General features: G+C 38.4%; 1 protein-coding gene across 1 annotated transcript in view; it reads right to left on the minus strand.

Annotated features, from left to right (window-relative positions):
• Positions 1-21,531, minus strand: part of MCC (MCC regulator of Wnt signaling pathway) — a 226,300-nt gene that overhangs the window by 182,428 nt on the left and 22,341 nt on the right. The window contains exon 3 of the mRNA XM_075726865.1: positions 7,168-7,379. Coding sequence (XP_075582980.1) covers positions 7,168-7,379 — 212 coding nt within the window. The remainder of the gene's footprint in view (positions 1-7,167; positions 7,380-21,531) is intronic.

Below are 21,531 nucleotides of genomic sequence, written 5' to 3' on the forward strand. Positions count from 1 at the left end.
GGCCAGTATTTTACCCAGTGAAGAGTACAGCTTTCCAAGCCATGAGCCACCAGCTTCCTTAGTAGAATGCTGTGGGAGATGGTGTCAAAGGCTTTACTGAAGTCCAGGTAGATGACAACCACAGCCTTTCCTTCATGTACCAGGCGGGTCACCAGGTCATAGAAGGAGATCAGGTTGGTCAAGCAGGACCTGCCTTTCATGAACCCATGCTGGATGGGCCCGATCCCTTGGTTGGCCTGCACACGTCCATTGAGCACTCTCAAGATGAAATGCTCCATAATCTCCCCTGGCACTGAGGTCAGGCTGACAGGCCTGTAGTTCCCCAGATCCTCCTTCTGGCCCTTCTTGTAGATGGGCATCACACTGGCAAGCCTCCAGTCATCAGGGACCTCCCCTGTTAACCAGAACTGCTGCTGATAGATGATGGAGAGTGGCTTGGCAAGCTCTTCTGCCAGCTCCCTCAATACTCTCGGGTGGATCCCATCAGGCCCCATAGACTTGTGAGCGTCCAGGTGGCACAGGAGGTCATTAACTGCTTTCTCCTGGATTATGGGGGCTCCATTCTGCTCCCCTGCTATACCCTGGGGATAACTGGTCTGGCTATTAAAGACAGAGGCAAAAAAGGCATTAAGTACCTCAGCCTTTTCCTCATCCTTGGTGACAATGTTCCCCACTGACATCCAGCAAACAATCTGATCATATCAGTCTTTGTAAGGAAAGACTGTTGGTTACATAGGCACATCCCCTGCTAGTCATGCAGCAAAGGACACTAGAAATATCAGCTGTCTTACAGCCAAACTGGGAGGTAAGGTAGGAAGTAACAGAATAATTGATGTATTGTCAAATGGTCTGAAATGCTGGAGAAAGGGAGAGAAAAAGAGATTAAATTTAGCATTTTGAATTTCATCACAGAATGTCGTATGTGAATATATGCCAAATACCAAGCATCTCTATAATATTCTCTTGCTAAAGCACTAAATACATTTTATAACATTAAGACATTGCAAGAAATCATTATATGCTCAATAACATGACAGCAGTACAGAATTTACATGTAGATCACTTAGTTTACATTTACATGCTTCTCAGAGCACACAAATGGTTATTGTGACTCAGGATGAAACAGCCTACTAATGCTGTTTCAAGCAGTTATCCAGAACCAGTTGCACTACAGTCTGACATAAATGTAAACACAATGATAATATTAAGTGTGCACTTAAAACCAAAAAGCTATTCACGTAAATAGCCACAGCACAGTAGGTTTGCCTGACTATGGAGCAGATCATCTAGGTGGGAAAGGAAAAGCCACCTGTCCCTGAAAAATATAATAGTGACTTTTGGAACATTATCACTCAGTATAAACTATGTTAACTAAAAAGAACAGCTTTCTCAAAACAATGGTTCTGTCTGTCATAACTTGCAGCTTGATACTCTTAAGGAAGAAAAATTAGTAATGCAAGCATTCACTGAGCCTGACTAACGAAGAAGTATTGCAGTAAGAATATCTATTTTCACAGATCATGACACTTCTAAGACAAAGACATTAAGTTCTCATCTGCTAGTGATCATGCTGAGAAACTAATGCTAATACAACTACATATTGCTTTGCTATGAATATTTCCAGTATGCCTTCATACTTTATAAACTTTTGGGCTGTGTACCCAACAGACCTGATATCTGCATGTGGCATAAAGAGTCCACAGCCAGAACTAAATTCAGTTCAGTCACCTTAATTCTGCTGTACAGAAAGCATACCCTGTCACACAGATGCACCACCAAAACGGTCCATTCTCAAGCTCAACAAAGTCTTTACTACCTCCAAATGAGGTACATAGACATGCAAATCAGACAAGAAAAGCTGAGGAAGAGCATATACCAGAGTAGTTACAAGATGCGTTAAGAATCTTGTTGCATTAGCTTTCTGTTTTGTTCCTGATGGAGACATTCCAAAATCAGCTCCCTTTAAGATGACAAGTAAGTGCAGATTTGGCAGGTGGAGCTATCTGCACCAATGCCTTCATACCGAGACACATCCATCTTGCATTGGCAGCCCTGCACAAGATAAAGCGGGATTATGCCTGCTTAGCTGTTGGCCAGAACGACAAGATGCTGCAGGAAGCGATGCTGGCAACTCTGTAAATACGCCCTTCTCTCTGAGTTAGTAAGAACAACCACATCTGTGGCACTTGCACAGCTGCTTTGAGGAAGAAATAATAACACAGGCTTCTAAAAGTAAGTGGTCATAAAGAAATCCTACCACACTATTCTCAAAAATATAACTGTACTCTTCCCCTCTGCAAGTCAACCATATGCTCATCAAATCTTTCTAAATGTTTTCAAACAAAAGAGCTCTGGCAAGGAAGGTGAGTCAAAGAGCTTCCAATATAGTTGGAGTATCTTTGAAAGGAAAAATCAGATTAAAGGATCCTGATCACACCAGTCCAGAGACTGGATAGTTAAAAACCCCGATATATCAACATACCTGGGGTCACATTTTAAAAATATAACATCTTTGTGCAGAGACTTTCTCAGCAAGCCAGAGTTATTTACAGCTAAAAGAAAAGAGGTATGAGATCATATTATTGTGGCAAATGAAACAATCCCAATTGGTTTTACTTATGCAAATGTAGCTACTTGTGACAGCAAATACATTCATCTTAAAAGAACACTGAATTAAGGCAACAGAAACTAACAGTAAGCACACAGAGATGTATTAGCATTTATATGCACATGTTCTACTAAAAAAAAAAAAAATCAGGTTAATCTAGTCTATTTTAATCACATGCAAGGAGAATATGAAAAGGAAATTAAACATATCCAAATCTTATTGCTTCAGCTTATTAAACTTCACTGGAATTCTAATGTGAAATATGCCTATCATACTGAGATGCTGCCCTGTGCAATGTTTTCAGAGAACAGCAATACTTCAGCTCCTACAACAGAGTGCTATCCCTCCTGATAGCACCACAGGGAATACATCAAGATTGCATGGCCACCTGGGACATGAACAGATGTGACACCACACGAATCAGCTATTTCACTACAGTTATATGACTATCCACATTAGTGATCCTTGTCCAATTTTGAAGATTCAAGTACAAATAAAAAACAACTCTCAAACATGCACATGTCTGAAGAAATCCTTGAATGCTTGAATTCTTTTCTATCCATGAAGAATATTTAAATTATTTATATCCTAGTGCAATACAAACCAAGCTTATAAATGATCACATTTGGAACACATACAAGGGTTTCCACTGGAGATATTTGCTGTAGTATTTAACCTACTAGCACAAACAGGTACATCATCAGTAATTGGTGACAGGCCACATTAAAGGTTAATATGTCAGTCATAAATATTGGTACCAAGGTGAAGAGCTGTAAAGAGAAATGTATTCTTAATATTTAGGTGTAAAAATGAACCTGAAAAACACTGAAAGTTACACACCCTATAAAGACTACAGAACAAATTATTCAGGTAAAAACAAAAGGTGACTCTGAACATGTGTTAATATACCAAAACATAGCAAAATTATGTAAAATGATCAGAGAAAAACATATGCAATGAGTATGATTGGTTAAATTTCAAACAGCACTTTTAAAAATTGCACTGTCCCTGTGAAGAAATAGGAATTAATGCTTCAGAGTGGGCATTATGTTTTTATAAAGCTCTGTATAGCTGTACATTCACAGGATTTCAAAAATGCATTAAAAAATCACTTCATAAAAACCAAGCAAAGTGATAGTGGACTGATGTTCATTTAACTTTTGCAAATGGAAAACTTAAATGTTAAGGGCAGTGTGGTGACCATCTGTATTGACTGAGGAGTATAATCTATGCTGTAGAAGTACATAATCACAACAGGGATGTATTTAGCCTGACTGCACAGTTTAAAATCAAAAGAAGGCCGTCAGAAAGAAAAACAGGAAATTAATCAACAAGAATTGACACTCCAATAGGGAAAAGCACTTCAAGGTGCTGAGAGAAAAACAATCACATGACTTCTAACCAGAAAACACCTGATTTATGTTCACCCATACAATAGTTACTTTGTTAGACCTCTGAGTCTAAAGTCTAAACACCTACAAGGAAATGTAAAAAACATTGCTTTCAAGAGTGTGTCCATATGGCCTGTGCAGATGTATTTGGGAGAATCCGCCAGGAACTGTTCATCCGGGAGCAGGATGACATAGAAAGGCTCTACTCTGCTTTTTCATAAGCATTCCTAAGAAGATAAACCTCTCTGGTTAACTGTAGGAGCATTTAGACTTCCAGAGAGAAATGTCCACACACAGTCTGTTTTTAAATCTTTGTCCATCTATTACACAGCTTTACAAACTGCCAAAGGGAAGAAATGCAGTTATTAAACCTCCATCAGTTTTTTTTAAGCAATCCTGGTTACATTACAAAGGAGTCTGCCCAGCTCCTTGAGTACAACTGGAAAAGCTCCCTGGATTCAACCCGTAAAAACGTGAAAGCTGAGATCTGTCATTTCTGAGAATGAATGCAAGGGAGCAGCTCAGCTTGTCGTTGTGGCAAACAGAGTTAGGTAAAACCATCTAAGAAAGAGACAGAGAAGGAAGTACCCATATTAAATTGCAGCTCTAAGAAGGCTATGTTTATCTCTTTAAAGAGTCTAAATTTAGACTGCAGTAAGAATGCCCCTCAGGATTAAACATTGTGTAAATATAAATAGTGAAAACCAAAGTAAACCATCCTCTCCATTTTCTCCCATTTCTTTCTCTCTCCATTTTAATAAAGCCAAAGCAAAAATTTACATATGACCCATGACACCAATGCTCAGCAGGAGTTCAATGGAGATGTTTTGGTATTCCTCTACATATAAATGAGAGATTGCTGATTCTACTTTGGTTTGAAAGAACATAGAAAGAATATTTAAAAGCACAAGTACAACAGATGCTTGTTAAAACAAAGATCAGACATCTTTCATGACAGTAAGCATAAAAGGAATTTAGAGATGGGAATAAAAAGAAAGCTGTAATACCTGGGGATCTTTATTTCTTATGAGCCTTCAGCATTTTTAGAGATTTCTACATGTCATAGCAATGCAGCAGCCTTCACACTGTGTATTCTTGAGTAACACTGCACACCTGTGTGTTTGTATTTGCAAAGGTGCAACAGGTTACCAAAGCCCATTATTTCTGAACCATCATCAGCCAGGAGCATAGACAGAGGATATATTAGTACATACCCACCTTGAAACCTGAATGAACTCAAGATCCAAAAAGGACACAGCAACTCACAGTTCCTAATCCAGAAACAAAAGTAGGCAAGCCATTCTTTTTGCACAGCTACACTGGTCTTAAGCAGCTCTACTCAAACTTCTGTTGAAGTACATTCTACATCCTTTAAAATAGCCAAACATGAAAGAGCTCATGTCTTTCCAAAATAGTAGTTTTTAAGCAAGTCAATCAAGGCTACGGAACATGTATAACTGAACAGAAAATTGTATGTTGATTCACTTGCTATCTTCGTTAGACCTAGATTCGCACCTTTTTAATGGATTATTGTGAGAGCACTTTTCAGTGACGGGACATATTTGCTTTCCCGTATAGTTTGATTTGAGTTTGGCAGTGTTTTCATACAAGTCAGAGAACACAGGACAGAATGGAGCTCAGGAAGCATTCAAAAAACCAGTCCCTCACAATTTTCAAACCAGTTCAATACCCACCCATTAGCAGTTACATTTAGGTGATGTTTCTTGCCTTGATGATGGCAATGTTACTCAAGCAGGGTCAGATGTCTTACTGGAGAAACACAAGATCTACTGTTTCTCATCTATCTCCAAATTCTACTATTCCGTTAAAGGAGATATTAGATTGGATGGACATGATTATTCTTTTACAAATATACATGTTCTCTCTTACTCACTTGAAATTGCTCACATTTCCAGAAAACTACTGGAACATATAAATAAAGCTGCTAACTGGCCTGTAATTTCCCAGGTCCTCCATCTTACCCTCTTTATAATACGCGTGTGCCTGCTTGTTTTCTGGCTTTCCAGTTTCCATATGCTTCTGTCCAGTTTTGAAGATCAAAGAGTTCATGATTTATCACAGTTGATCCCTTACTATTCTTCCTTGGGAAAATGAGGACACAGCTCCTTTAAGGAACCATCAACTTCCTTGAACTCTTTTGTCCCTTAGATAAATTTTAATATCTACATATTTTTACTCTGCATATGGAAACTTTAGGTCCTATACCAGCTCATGTTCAGGAACTTAAATAAAACTTAGAAGGCTTTTGAAAATACTTTCAGAATATTTTTCATAATTTTCTTTTGAAATCGTGCAGCTTAAATAGGCTGATTTTCCTCTGTTGCCAGCAATCACTTTCATTAGACATTAAGTCTTGAGCAGGATGTTGGACTAGACGACCTCCTGAGGTTCTCTTACAGCTTGAATTATCATATGGTACTATGAACTAAGGAGTCTATTTCATCAAAGTCAAGCATGCCAATAAACACTCATTTTAAAAATGAGAAACTTTATGCTTTCATTTTAGCATCTTTTACTTCTCCACTTAAACTCTTGTGCAACATAAATCAGAAACATGCTACAAAATGGGTGGTCTTTTATAACACACCAGGCTTATAATTAAAACACAAACTTGATCCCAATACACTGATGGGGAAGCAAAAAATGATGCCCTACTCCTTCAACAGTTATGTGGGTTTTTTTACAACGGAGAATAGTTCTTGCCTGTAGAAATAAAAAAGCACAGTGCTAGCACACCAAGGGTTTAAAACAATTACCAAAAAATTTAGTGGGCAGTAATGAAATAACATGGGAAGAATTTTTCTGCACAATGCTTCTGAACAATCTGACACCATACTTAAAATTAATTGGTAGGAAGTTTTCAGACATACCTCTTCTTCTGTTAAATTGTATAAATTAAGAACTTCAGTTTGACTCCTCACAGACTCCTACCCTTTTTGATGAAACTCAGTTATACAAGCTTTGGAAATACTATACACCTACCAACTGCTAAAATCACATTGGCTTTCTGGTAAATGAAAGGCAACAGCAGTGTGGCATTGTTTCCATGAAGGCTCAAAGGCTCTAAGGCTGCAATTAATACAATTCTTTGGGAAAAAAAAGAAAAAATTTCTACAAAACTTAAAAATAGAGGCAAAATGCACTTACAGTGTTAGCAAGTTCTAAGTAACTTCCTCCAAAGGAGTTGCTAAAATTTGAGGCCTGAGCTAGAAGTCTTTTCAGAGCAGCTTGTTGAGTCACATTGCTTCCACCATACTCCAACACCTTTTGTAGTGTAAAATGGCTCTGGAGGTCCGGACTCTGAAGGTCTCTTGCTCCTGAATCATACTCCCAGCTTTCTCTGGCTCCTGATAAGGCACCTAAAATGCAGAAATAAAAAAACATTCTAGTATGGACTGTGTATAAAGAACACATAGAATCACAGCACAACTCAAGTTGGAAGGGACCCATAAGGATCATCGAGTCCATCTCCCTCTTCCTCACAGGACTACCTAAAAATGAACTGTATGACTAACAGTGTCGTCCAGACACTCCTTGAACTCTGACAGGCCTGGTGCCGTGACCGCTTCCCTGGGGAGCCTGTTCCAGTGACTGACCACCCTCTCAGTGAAGAACCTTTTCCTAATGACCAATCTGAACTTCCCCTGATGTAGCTTCATTTCATTTCCTCGTGTCCCATTGCTGGTCACCAGGGAGATGCAGATCACCAGGACAGCACCTCCCGCTCCGCTGCCCCCCCAAGGAAGGTGTAGACCACGATGAGGTCACCCCTCAGCCTTCTCTTCTCCAAGCTGAACCAGCCAAGTGACTTCAGCTGCTCCTCCTAAGTCTTGCCCTCAACGCCTTTCACCATCTTGGCTGCCCTCCCCTAGACACACTCCCATAGTCTGATGTCCTTCTTACACTGAGGCACCCAAAACTGCACACGGTACTGGAGGTGGGGCCACACCAGTGCACTGCAGAGTGGGACAACCACCTCCCTCGACCAGCTAGCTATGCTGTGCTTGATGCACCCCCGGAGGCAGTTGGCCCTTCTAGCTGCCAGGGCACACTGTTGACACATGAATAAGCCTGCTTGTCTTTCCAGAAAGAAAAAAAGCAAACAGCCTCACCACCATCACTCCACATCTTGCAGATGCTAACAATGCCAGAAAGAAAAAAAACCTAACATTTTCAATGCACAGATACTTTACTAAATTACAAGATCCAGAAGGAAAAAGAAAAGTATTTGCATACGTTATTTAGTATAGAGTAAAACCAGTGTAATTTACAATAGCTAAGGACCACTGAATGAAAGAGTGTCAGACTGAAAGAGTGTCAGACTGAAAAGCAGCACTGATCAAAGAACAAAAGAGGAAAACCATAATTCACCTGTTTACTGAATACCAACACAACACATGAATCTCTTAGCTGTATAGTTCATCACTTTTTATGTTAGCACTGCCTTTCTTCTAATCTCAGGACTGTTTGTTTCAGTTCAAGTTTCAGAGACACATCAATCACAAGGTGTTTCATTACAAATCAATGCAAGAATATGACGCTGTAGCTAGTGGCAAATAAATACTTCAGAGAAAGTTTCTGTATCGTGAAGTTGTGGAGTTGTTGTGTTTCCATGTACAAACCTTCCAATCCCCTACAGCTAGAGATGGGCTTTAACCCTAAAACAAATTTAACAACATTTTCTTATTTTATCAGTAACTATTTCATCCCTGGGTGTCTCAGCTTCCCATGCAACTGTCCCACTCCTTTTAAAATCCTGTTATGTTTTAACATAACAATTTCCTATGGCAAAACTTCCCATGGTAGACACTAAATTATTTAATAACACTGGGCAGCACTGTAGCATAATGAAGATTAAAAACAATTAAGTAACTTGTCCAAGCACACATTCTAAGTTAATAGAAAAGTCAGAACAGAATCCAGAGCTACAGACTAGAGCAAAACTCTTAAATCCAACATCCAATCATCAAACTGTAAGTAATTGTCTGCAATGCCATCCTACTAGTTTGAAAGCTTTTCCTTTTTATGATCTAGTTCTCTCTCAAATATTCATTAGCATTCTCAGTGAGCATTTACTAATCAGTGGTTATTACTTGTTCAGTTCAATGCCAGGGAGAAACAATAAAATAGATAATGAACTATTAGGAGAATGCCTCCCCCTTGCCAAGAAAGTTGAAGCTTCAAAAGTGCAAACAGAAAATTAGCCAGAAGAGAAGCAAGATCTAATCTGTAGCTTTAGGTCAACACTCTTGTAAAGCAGTTATGCATGACAAACTGACTTAGGAAACCCAGAGCTGGTTTTCCTGCGTTATGGTAATAAGAGTATGCTAGTCCTTAAATGTGTAAGTAGAAAATAATAAAAAACAAAAAAGAAATATGTATTATACTAATATAATTACCATGATTCATTACCACAGGTACAGGTAGCAATTAAAGATTCAGTTGCATTTACACCAAGAGCATGCACCATTGTACTTAACTATATGCTGCAAGCTCTCCAACAGAGCTGAATTAAGATAAGATGCTGCTACCAGCAATATCTTACGCTGTCTGTAGTGTACTATGACTAGTGACTATGCACAATGTTAAGGTATCTCTGCCCTCTTGTGGCTACAGTATACCCTACAGCAAAAAAACCAGCAGCTCACAGAGCTGAAGCAGCAGAAATGTCTCAGGAGTTTGAGGGAGACAGGGGACCAGTTCTGCGGCCTCCCAGGATTAACAAGAACATGGGAAACAACTCTATCTGCATGAGTGTAGTCACAGAATTAAGAGAGCTGGTTATATCACATAGATAGTCCTGGTTTTACAGAGCTAAATACAGCCCACATTTCTACAGAATATGTGCACTAAATTTCTACTACTCAAATGACATTGTTCTGCAAAAGAGCTTTCACATTCATTCAATTAGCAACAGTAGCTTTGTTGAAGACCCAAGTGGCCTTCACAGATTGCACCATCTGCTATCAGATTGGAAGCACTTACAATACTCAGCTGGCTCAGAAATCACCTGTCAGTCACAAATGGATCAGGCACTCCAGGAAAGATTGGGTTTTTATGACTCTATTTTTAACCCAAGTTTTCTTGGAAGTTCAACATTGTACTCCTAATTTAAAACATATATACTAAAAAAGCAAGGAGAGATGACTGTTACAAAGGAAGGCATTTCCAGTATTTTATTTCGGGCATAACCCTAATCTCTAAATTTGCCCACTGTTTTCCCAACAGATTCCAAAACTCTGGCTGTTAAGATGCTGTCCTCCTGGGTCATGCACCTTTGAAGTCTCAGCTCTGCAGGGAAACTCTGGAGTTGTCAAAACTGAGATTTCAGTTGTCACTGAAAATTCAGTCTAGAATTAACATGCAGCTCTAGTATGTTGCTGTAATTAACATACAACTCTTGCTCTTACAGTGGTAATCAGAAAGAAGAGATCATTATGTATGATGGCACACCAAAAGCTGACAGCTGACCTGATAACTAGGGATCTATAGTTCCTAAATCTCTAAGAATTAGTCTTTACAGAACTACACACAGCCCATAGTTGTTTTCCCTGCTGCTCTACACTTACAATCATATGAAACACGAAATTTATGTATTATATGAAAAAAAACTACTATCGTGAAAATTCCCAGGTAATAAGCACGCCAGAAAAATTTGTTATTACAACTACTAAGCAGAAGAAGAAAAAAACTTAGTTGCACAATATTTGTATCAGCCAAGTAATATAAGAGCATGTAATTGTTTTCAAACTATATAACTACTGTTTCAATTCCAGAGTAAGACAGTTAAATCAGTAATTTTTGGACTGAATGGATACATCAGACTTCTCTAGAAGTGCTGTATAAAAGCTTCTGATTCTACACAAGCTTCTACACAAGTATTCTTTTAATTGCCTTCCTAGTACTACTAGCACTTGCCTGTCTTGACCTGTAATTAATTCTGGGTGAAATTCCCGTTAGAGCAAACATTCAGTACCTAACAGCAACTTTTTGGTTTTAGCCTTTTGTAGTAGAATAGATGAGTAGAGCATCCGAGTGTATGTGGACCCATTAGCAGCAGTCAGGTGAATCACAGCAAGGCAAACTAAATCTTGTCTGAAACATACATTTAAAGATTTTGTGTTTTGCAGGTTTTTCTGTTCATTTAGTTAGCCCCAGCTTTTACTTATTTCCTTACAATTGACAATTATTTAAACTTCGATGTATGGTATCACATTTAAGAAAAACAAACGACAGTTTAGTTTGATGACACACACATAAGAAGAGTCTGTAATCGGAGATAAAATTTCAGTTGTTGAATTGTACCAAAGCTATTTAAAGTAACTTTAATCAATTCCCTTGACAAATATCACTATGATAGGATACCTTGCCCATCTGCATTGAGACTTCTTAGCTAGCTTTATCACCTGCCAAGCTCTCATAACAGCACAGAGGTCTGATTTCTGGTACTGGTGTCATCCCATCCCACGCTGATCTGAAAGAAAATGGCATTTCATATTCTCTACTAACTTCTCTGCCTAGAAGCTTTTTACTCTGCAACAGAGAAGCAGGTGCCTACCATAACTACAAGTCTACCCATACAGCCAGGCTTTTTGGTTTGGTCAAGGTTAACTTTATCAGGCTATACTGCTGGACCAAGCATTATTTCATCTTTGCTCACAGAGTAGGAAAGATAACCCAAGACGGTTGCTGAAAGGATCTGGGATATCAGGAAAAGTGAGTACTGTAAGATTAGCCCTGCAGCAGCTTCTCAAATGAGTTTGACTTATGAATGTCAAACATGAAGACAGTTGACAATGTAAGATGCTATGAGCACAACCAGCCTCGAGGTCACATAGCTACACCTCACTCAATGAGGAAGGTCTTAACAGCAGAGATCCAAAGTCTCATCACCGCTTTTCATGAGGTATCAGTGACATATAGTTACTTAAACTTATTTGAGGAAGTCTGACATTTAACACAGAATGTAACTCCTGTGCACTGGGCACAGCTTGCAGCTTCTGGGAGAAATTTCATTCTAGAATATGATGATTTTACTGCTGAGTGGGCATAGAATTAAGTCCTCCCAGTTCAGTCTTAGCCTCTGGTCTCAAAACCCTTTACCATCGGCCACGATTTTGTCATCAGAAGTTGCATAATTATTTTAAAACATTTTCTTCATGCCTTACTACTTACATACAACAATTCCTGGAGATATGGTCCATCTGATTCTACCATCTCATTTCACACACTGGATTATTCAATAGGCATAAACGGGTTCTAGATTTAGGCAGTCAGTGACTCTGCAGGTTTTTTTAAGGTGAGCCAGACAGTTCCTTTCTTTTCCACTTCCGTTTTGTTCAATATCCAAAATTCAGATTCTGACTGACTGAAGAGAGAGCCCTTCTGTATTCCAAAAGCATTATCTTACCAGAATGGCGGCTATTTTTCAGCACGGTTTTTTTTGCTAATCTTCCGTGCAACAGTTAAAATATGAAAACCTATCAAAAAGAGTGGGAATTTTGAGGGCTTATCGTATTATTTAAGGAAGGCAACAGGGAGATTTGCAAAAAGCACTAGTCATTTCAAAGCTCCCTACTGACTTCAGTAATAATGGTTTTGGTGGTAAGAGCACCAGTGAATGAAGGGAAAAACATACAAAATTAACAGAGAATGGTCATTTTGCACTTAGTTAGCTGAATAAGATGTCAAGGAGTAGGCCTAGCTATAAAAAATGGGGGGTAGGGCAGGAAACCAAGAGGAATGGAGAATGTCTTTGGACATTCAGACATTCAACTCCCATAAGCTGATGCAAAAATTAAAAGGGCCAAATGCACTTTAAAGAAAATTTAGACATTGAAGAGATCTCCAATTGCTCAAGGAACATATGAAGTACAGTAAATCAAAACAACTGAAAAGAAGCTATGCTCCAAAGAGGGATCAACTTTATACTAAGCCAACCTGACTAGAGAAGTGAAAATTATAGTGTCTTATTTGTAGCTTACTGAAACTATTTCCGATGTTTACATAACATCATGTGCCTCCGTAACACTGATGTTCTCTGTTACACATTAGAAAGTAAGCATTTTCTCTCACATCCTGCTGTCTGTGTTGTTTTTCCTCGAAGAGTTATAGGAAGTGGGGATAGCTTTTTTGTTCACAAAAACCTGCTGGTAGAACTGTTTATGTCTGGAATGGAACGTACTTGAAACCTACTTAAAACCACAAGATAATCACAAAAGGCTCTATGCAAGTCAGCAAACCACTCCCATACAGGAATCAAAGACCAAAGGTTCCAGCTTCATTGTCCACGGTTACCAGCTGGTACATGTCCGTGGCCTGACAGCTAGAGGAACTCTTTCCTATTTAACAGGAAACACACTTTAAAATCTCTTATTTTACATCAGATGACAAAACAGTATGAATGATAGCATGGCAACAGGGTGATGATAATGACTGATCCTTGCATCCATAGGTAGGTGAGAATGTTTAAAAATACAGAAAGCTCTCTCCTAAACATCTGTTACAAGTTCTAGAATAATGTAGAATAGAACAGCTTTAATTTTTTGGGGGAAAAAAGTCTGCAGAGGCATAACTTTTAAATGCATTCTCAGCTCAGCATTCAGTCCTAGAGAAAGACCTCATCAGAACTTTTTGCAACTCTTCTCTAGTGACCTAGAAGGAAATAATTTGCTATGGGAGAAGCAGTTATGGGAAATGAGGAATCTCTAAGACAAAGGTATGTGGGATCACTGCCTAGGTCTTGTTCCTTCCACCATGCCTTTATCTGGTTTGATGAACACCACATAGAAGGTACTGTATTCGGCTATGTCATTTCAGTCCTTCTCGCCTTAGGATTGGAAGTGAGGATAACAAGCTCTAAGGGAAGAAAGCCACAGCTATACCCCACCCCGACTTAAGGCAACTTACTCCATGGGAGAAATCTGTTTCATGAAATTAGATCTGAGAGGAAAATTGAACCAAATCAATCATTTTTCCTCTAAAAAGAGAAAAGCCTTGAACTTCTCAGAAAAATGTATCTGATACCTTTTATAATTTTTGTTTAGATTTAGTGTTTTCTAAACCCCTCAAAGAACAAAGAGCTCCAGAACACTTTGATATTATGCCAAGACAAGAAAGTATAGTTGAAAGAGTATGAACAGCATTTTATGTGCTTATACTGGTACTAGGAACATACAATGCACATGCTTTATAGCATTACAGAGATCTCAAAAATACTTACTAGTATCAAACAAATGACCTGATAGTGCATAATGGTTTTGGCATGAAAATATGACAAAGAAAAAATGGAAAGAGAAGTCAAGATTTGACTGAAAAATTATTTACCTTTGAGAACATATAAAACTAATACTTACAATAGACAAGAATTCTCTTGTAGACATAACTCAGTAAAATAAATCTTCTCCAGTTATGTTTCTCAATGCCCACTGAAGGCTTATGCACAGTTTTCGGTGCATATTTTAAGTGTAGTATGTACACCAAGCGCAGACAGCTCACGCTTCATCTTCCCTGTGTCCCTGAACTATTGTTATAACATTTTCACTTTCTACTGGTATGTTTCTTCGCACCATCACAAAACCTCAACTGTATTTCAGGTTCACTGAAGTATCTTCAATATTGGTACATTCAGAATCAGGAATTCTGGAATTTTGTGCTGCCAGACTCACTATAGAGTACAGAGTAAACGTGGGAAACACTTAAATGCACCTCTAAAGAAATTAGAACCGTTTGAAGCTTAACCAGCACTCTCACTTACTAAAGTTATGCTAGCATCTCTTTTTTTAGGCTTTTGGATTTTGATTTTTTTACACTCCCTTACATATTTTTCTAAGCAGATTTTTACCAAGTATAAAACCTACCTAAAATCTCAAGAAAGAAATAAACCGAACACCCACATGAAAATTAGGACAGATAAAAGAATTAGCTTGCCAAGAACAAAACCATAAAGTAGACAATCAACGTTTGATTCAGGTAGCTCACTCCTTACAAAATCTTGAGAAAGTAAAACATTTAGTGCTATGTCCAGTGAAAGAAAGTTTCTCTCATTAGAATGCCCCAGTCATGCAACATGGCTTTGTGGATGAAGAAGCTGGGCTTGTTAAACCAGAAGCCCAAGCCATGCATGTTAACAAATATTTGTGGAATTTCAGTCAAATGACATTCTTCATATTTATTTCAATTACTGTTGAAATACGTATCTGTAAACTATCGTGGTTTCAGTACTTAATAGCAGACTGGCATTGGCCATATAGGAAATGATAGAACAGAAAACAAAAAAAGCACACTATCCATGACACTTTCATACACCTGTCCTTGAATCTTAAATTATTTAAGATTATTGTTGAGACATGACAACCATTTCCTCTACTCAGACACAAGAAATGGATGATGGGAATGACTTATCAATGATCTAGAAGGCCTCCCAGAACCCAGGTGGTGTTTAATTACCAAATGGAATTTTGTCAGAACACTGATGGCTAACAACTGCATTGTACTTAGGAATTCAGTCTAATATTTCTTTTGAAGTTTATAGTAAGGGAGACAATAATCCTTTTTTTCCTGGAAATTAATAATCTCTAGTAAAAAGGGGTGTGTACAGTAATAAGCAAAAGGGCACATAAAACCTGGAATCATAAAGAGGCCAGCTGAAGTTCCAATACACCTTCCAAGTACAGTATTTGTACTGTATGCACTGTACTTTTGAAAAAAGTTATTTTCTCTCACATGACAATCTTCTCCATATGGGAACAATCAGCTTCCCCCCCGGATTATCTTCCACTCAAGACAATCTCAATTTGGATCTGACTTCAATTCATGTGTACCAAAGCAAACAAACATAACACCCTGAGTTTTAGATGTGTCATTGTCATTTTGTTGCTTGGTGTTTCATGAACCATAATATGTTAGATCTACACTGGTGACATTAGAAATGGGCAGGGTAAAGAGCACATCACCACATAAGTCAGGAGAGGATAAGCAGAAATGTGCTGAGAGGCAACACTTGTTTTACAAAGGGTAGAGAGTGTGATGTATCACAGTGCTCATCCCCAAGCCAAATGAAGCATGGCCTCTATGAAAATCCCAGCTGCACCCTTTGGTCTCTCAGGCTTATCACAGTTTGTGTAGAAAGCATAAACTGGGACAAGAGTGATGAAGTGATGCTGTAATCCAGTTCCACACTCCATACGGCAAGCACAGCTCCATCTCTTGCCACTGGAGTTGACCAAGAAGCATGAACAGAATTGCAGTAACATTACTCTGGAAGAAGCCAGAGCTGTGGTGCTCTGTGAAGCTGTGTGGTCCTAAGGCAGCCAAGGACCAGGCTCCAGCTCTAGCTACATGCTTGTGTCTGGGCCAACCATTCTATTGACTCTTGATAGTAGCAGCTATCATGAGGGGAGCTTCCTGTGTTTCCCCTGTAGGCATGTTCTGCCCACTGGTCAGCCTGTCTTCCCCCTTCCCTCCAATTTTTTGGTAATTTCAAAGGCATTTGATGGTGGTGTCAAAGTCTCAAATATACTGAATTCTTCTAAGTTCTATGGAAGGCACAGAGATGACAGAATCTGTTGGTGCTCCTGCAGAGAAAGATAATGCAATGTGAAGCAGTACTCAACCTTGATTAGACACAGGGGGTGGGGGAGAGGATGGGGAGAAGAGAAACCGCACACACATACACCTGGAAGGAGAAGGTCAGGAAAGTGAAGCAAAGCAAAAAGAGTTTGTTCCTCATACAACAAAAGGGTAAGCTGTGCTGCTGCTAGCTGCAGGACATGGTGAATGCTAAACACCAACATTGGTTCAAAGACTCAGTTCTGTAAGACAGTATTACAGAGGGAGGGAGGCAATGCATGTGTGAACAAGTGCAACTATCGTTAGTTCAAAGTCCCTGAACTGAAGTTTAATAGGGAAGCATCATTACACGCTCACCCAATTCCTACTATCTTCTCTAACCATTTGTTTTTCACCACTCTGAGAGACTGCATACCTTTTCAGAATAACCTCTGGTCTAATGCAGATTAGCTGTTCTTACATTTTACAAATATTCAAACCATAAGAAAGCTTCAACCAAGTTTGTTGCCCTGTCAGACACTAGAGGACCCATTTTGCAGGGATGACTTCCATCCTTTGCAGATTCACTGGTGTTTAACATATACTACACAGTGCAGTTTTAATATGATTAGTCAGCTGTCAATTACAAATCCCTTGGAAATCCAGGTTCATTTGTTCTGCTGCTCATACACCTTAGCACTCTACATTTCTTAAAAAAAAAATCACCTATATTCTGCTGCTTTGTATAAAGATAGCAGTATCAAAAAAATATTTAAAAGTAATAAACTGAACCACTTACACTTAATATAAGTTCACATGTAGTTATATTTGTGCCAGCAGGTATTCACAGCTTTTCTAGTCAAACAAATGTAAGGTGAAACTTTGCTCATAAATCTCAAGAAAATCTCCAGCATGCCTTCAAGTCCATTAATTAAATATAGCATAAATAAATGTAATCACTGCATCAGTTTCTTGAAAGCAATTTATTTGCAGTAAGATCAAACATGGAATTAATGCAAAGCAGAAGTAATGATTTTTCAGCCCCAACTGGCCTGTCTCTCATGTTTATCCATAAGCTTAATTTGAGGCTGAATTTCTACCATTCCTTTCATTAATTCTCATGCTTGATCCACAATGCAAATAAATTATCATACCAAGTTTTCAAGGGACTTATTTTCAGTAAAGAGAACAGGGGAGTTGGCTATGAATTAATTACTAACTACTAACCTACAGCCAAAGATTGCTTATGGACTCTGACACTCATAACTAATCGTCTAGAATATGAAATCAGATCAGTAAGTACATACAGCTTTCAGTGGCACAGGAAGCCATTCACCTGTCTAAAGAAAGAATTTACTAATAAGCAGTACCATTTCTTGTTCATCCTCAAAACCAATGAGTAGTAGAAATAGACTATTCTTTATCATGGGAAAAAATGGCAATTTGCTAATTACCTGTAAAGAGCTAGACAAATCTATACCACATAAAATAGAAATAATTCTAATTCTAGCTTTTACATAAGACATATAAAACTATATAACACTGAAAAACATGACAGAAGCCACAACTGTTCAGGCAACTTCCTGCCATAAATCATTAGAGGTGTAGTTCTGCTGTTTTATAGGCTCTCATTTGCCAAGCAATCCACTTCCATCAGTCACTAGATGATTCACACAGATTTATTGTACCCATCATGGCTTTCAGTCTCCAAAACTGGAAATAGGACCCAAATTTCTGATCAGTAACTGACATTCTTCCTGTGTTTCCTACTGAAATGATGTATTAAAGAGTCAGGTAGCATATGGTCATTGCAAGACTCCAGAAACACTTTCAAAAGTTTATTCATTTTTATTAGATTTTAAACAACGTCAGAAGAATATTAACACAGTTCACATTCCATTTCAATTGTAGAAAAATTACTGGTTATTACTTGGAAATCACTGTTAAAGCTCCCATTGACATTAATAGTGTAGAGTAAGAACTACAATACATTGTAATAGCCTTGAGTTGCAGATATCCAAGCAGCAAAAAGCATCATTCTAATAAATGGAAAAATGTCCTCTTTCATGCATTTGAATAAAAGATTGACCTTTTAAATCTATACACTGATTTGATTGTCAAGATGGCAGGTACAGATGCAGCTCTGGCTTACTGAGCACATATATGACTGGGTATTAATAAACCTGAGTCCTGTACCTTGACTAAACCAGTCAACCAGTTTCCTTACTTCTTGCATCCCACCTGGAAACACGGGAGTAGAAACATTTGTTGGGCAAAGTTGGGCAAAATTATTAGAATAACCTTATCAGTGATAAAAAATGATGGGTGAGGCAAAGTTCAATAGTCATGTAGATGTAATTATTTCTTAGGACCTTTTTTGCCAGTTATTTTCTTTATAATGAAATGCAAAAATTATAGGTAGCAAATATAACCTTTTATTTAGATATACGCATACGTTTTTGCACTCTTTGATAAGAAATTGTGAACAGCTACAAGAAAAGCCTGCACAAAATGCTGTATGACTATTAATCTCTGCACAATTACACACAAGCTCACAGTGTGAAAAGGTCCATGACAGAGGCTGGATTCCTTTTCTTCAGATCACCTGGACCTCTGCTACTCAGTGGCAGTCAAATGAATTTTGAAATTTTGTAATTTATGCACCCCACATGGATACATGGTAACAGCTTTCAAGGATTATCAGCAACTGACACATTATGTAGAAATTAGTCTTGAGAAAAGCCCTGTAAACCAGCTTTGAAAATAACATTTATTAAAAAGTGTTCCTTGTCCAAAATAAAAGAAAGATACACAAGAAAAAGAACATTCACCAAGTTTATACATTTGAATTTGCACATGATGATGTCTCCCATCTTAAACAATGTTTAGAGAGCAATAGCCTACAGTCAGTATAACACAACTGACTCTTTGATCACTAATGAGTAAATATGTGAGCCCTCAAAGACATGAAAGGCATGGAGGTATATGCAGATCACAATTCAAGCTTGATTGCAAGTGTAACTCCTCAGCTCTCATTATGTTCACCCTGTGCAGTGTTTATATCACAGAAATATATTACAGCGGTGTTTCCTTGCCTCTTTAAAAGAAAGGTCTGTAGAACATCTTGAACAGGGCTGCCACAATGGTTTTCTTTTACAACCAAATAAAAAACAGTTGCATTCTAAATGCTGATTATTATTATTTCCTCCCATTCTGCTTTTTGTTTACATGGGGGAGCTTCTCCATGTGTTCTCTAATTATTAAAAAGTCTTACAGAATCTGCAAGAGTTGAGGTAGGACAAGTACAAACCCCATTAATTCCCTATAGGTTTAAAAACACAGTACAGTAAAACAGTCAGGCTTCATCGGCACAGAGCGATATATACCAAGGCAGGAAATTCAAAGGTCTTCTGGACTTAACTTTTGAAAAAAAAAAAAAATTACGAAAAGAAGTATGAATTCACTCACCAGCTTTAAAAATGCATTAAATTACTCTCGCACAACTTACACAAAATGGAAAATAGAAAAAAAGAGTAGGGATTGAATTGCATACCTTAACAAATTTGAATGTTCATCTGTGACTATTTTTTGGCAGCAATTAATAAGAATTCTTTGTGGGATACATTTTGAGACTGTAAGAGAGACCTTTCTCTGGTAAAGCTTAGGACCTACCTATCTTTTACCCTTGATTATTACAAACTATAAGTATGGTTTGTCTAAGAAAGAAGATTTTAAAGCCCAAGTTGCCAGAAATCTGGTCAGCGAACAGGGAAACTTTGTATAGCAGTCTGAGGGCAGAAGTTTTCTGCTTTGGGGGAAAATACAACACTGGCAACACTGAAAAAACAGCCAACAGAGGCAGAAGATTATGAGCTAGGGAACACACACCATCCTTAATCCAATTAAAAAAGAGTATTAGGCACAATCTTGGTTTTGAAGTGTTGTCTGATACAGCTCCTGCAACAGATTAACGGGCTGGAAATGCAATTCAACCCAAGGATTATGAAGATTCAATATAGACTGTGATGGAGAAATGGGCATAGAAACTACAGAGTTAATCATCTTGCAATTCAAGAATATATATGGAAGAAGGGTAAACAGAGGAACTGTTAACAACAACAAAATATGTCTATGACAGAATATGACTATGAAGACAGTAAAAGAGAAGAGATGAGATGGGGAATAAACAGAGCTATGAAACAGACTTGCTACGTTGAGAAGACAAAAAGAAAAGCCAATGAGCATGAGATGATGGGATGGCGAGGGAGAAGTGCAATCAACCTAAAAAGCAGGAAGATATGGAATCCACAAAGGATACAAAGCAAACAAGGAAAATTTGAATGCCTGAGATGACCACCCAAAAACATGTGCAGTTACTTAGAATACAGAACGACATGCTACACCCACTCCACCAAAATAAATAAATAACCACCCCCAAACATCAAAAGAAACCCGAAACCAACACATGCCCAGTTTTGTATTGTAGGAGACTGACTACTGAAAAAATAAAGACAGGTGTGACTGACCAGTAAACCCATACCGTGGAAGAAGGCTCAGAGGAGACAGGGCAGGGTGACATGCCCATGAAGCTCAGGGAATAATGCAGGGTTTTACTGATCACAGCTATTGCAAAGAAGCTGACTTGATCTCAACACCAAAGGGACCCAGGGTGGTCTTTGTTTTAGATAAACAGCTATGAAGAGCTGAATGGATCAGCTGGTGGTGTAAAGGTTTCTCCCTATGTTCATTAAGAGTGTGACTGTCTGCCTGAGTTAGCCAGGCCAACAAATGGGAGGTGTATACGTGGCTCAGCCCAACATAAAGACTATAAAAATATGAACAACTAACAAAAGAATTTCAAAGGGAGCAATGGGCTTGAGCTGGCTTTAACCCACATGTGTCTTCCCAGCAAGGGTGGGGATGCCTAGTGTCATGATGGTGACCATATGAGAGAGGCTGGTA

This window comes from Pelecanus crispus, chromosome Z, assembly GCF_030463565.1.
Source record: "Pelecanus crispus isolate bPelCri1 chromosome Z, bPelCri1.pri, whole genome shotgun sequence".
Taxonomy (NCBI): Eukaryota; Metazoa; Chordata; class Aves; order Pelecaniformes; family Pelecanidae; genus Pelecanus; species Pelecanus crispus.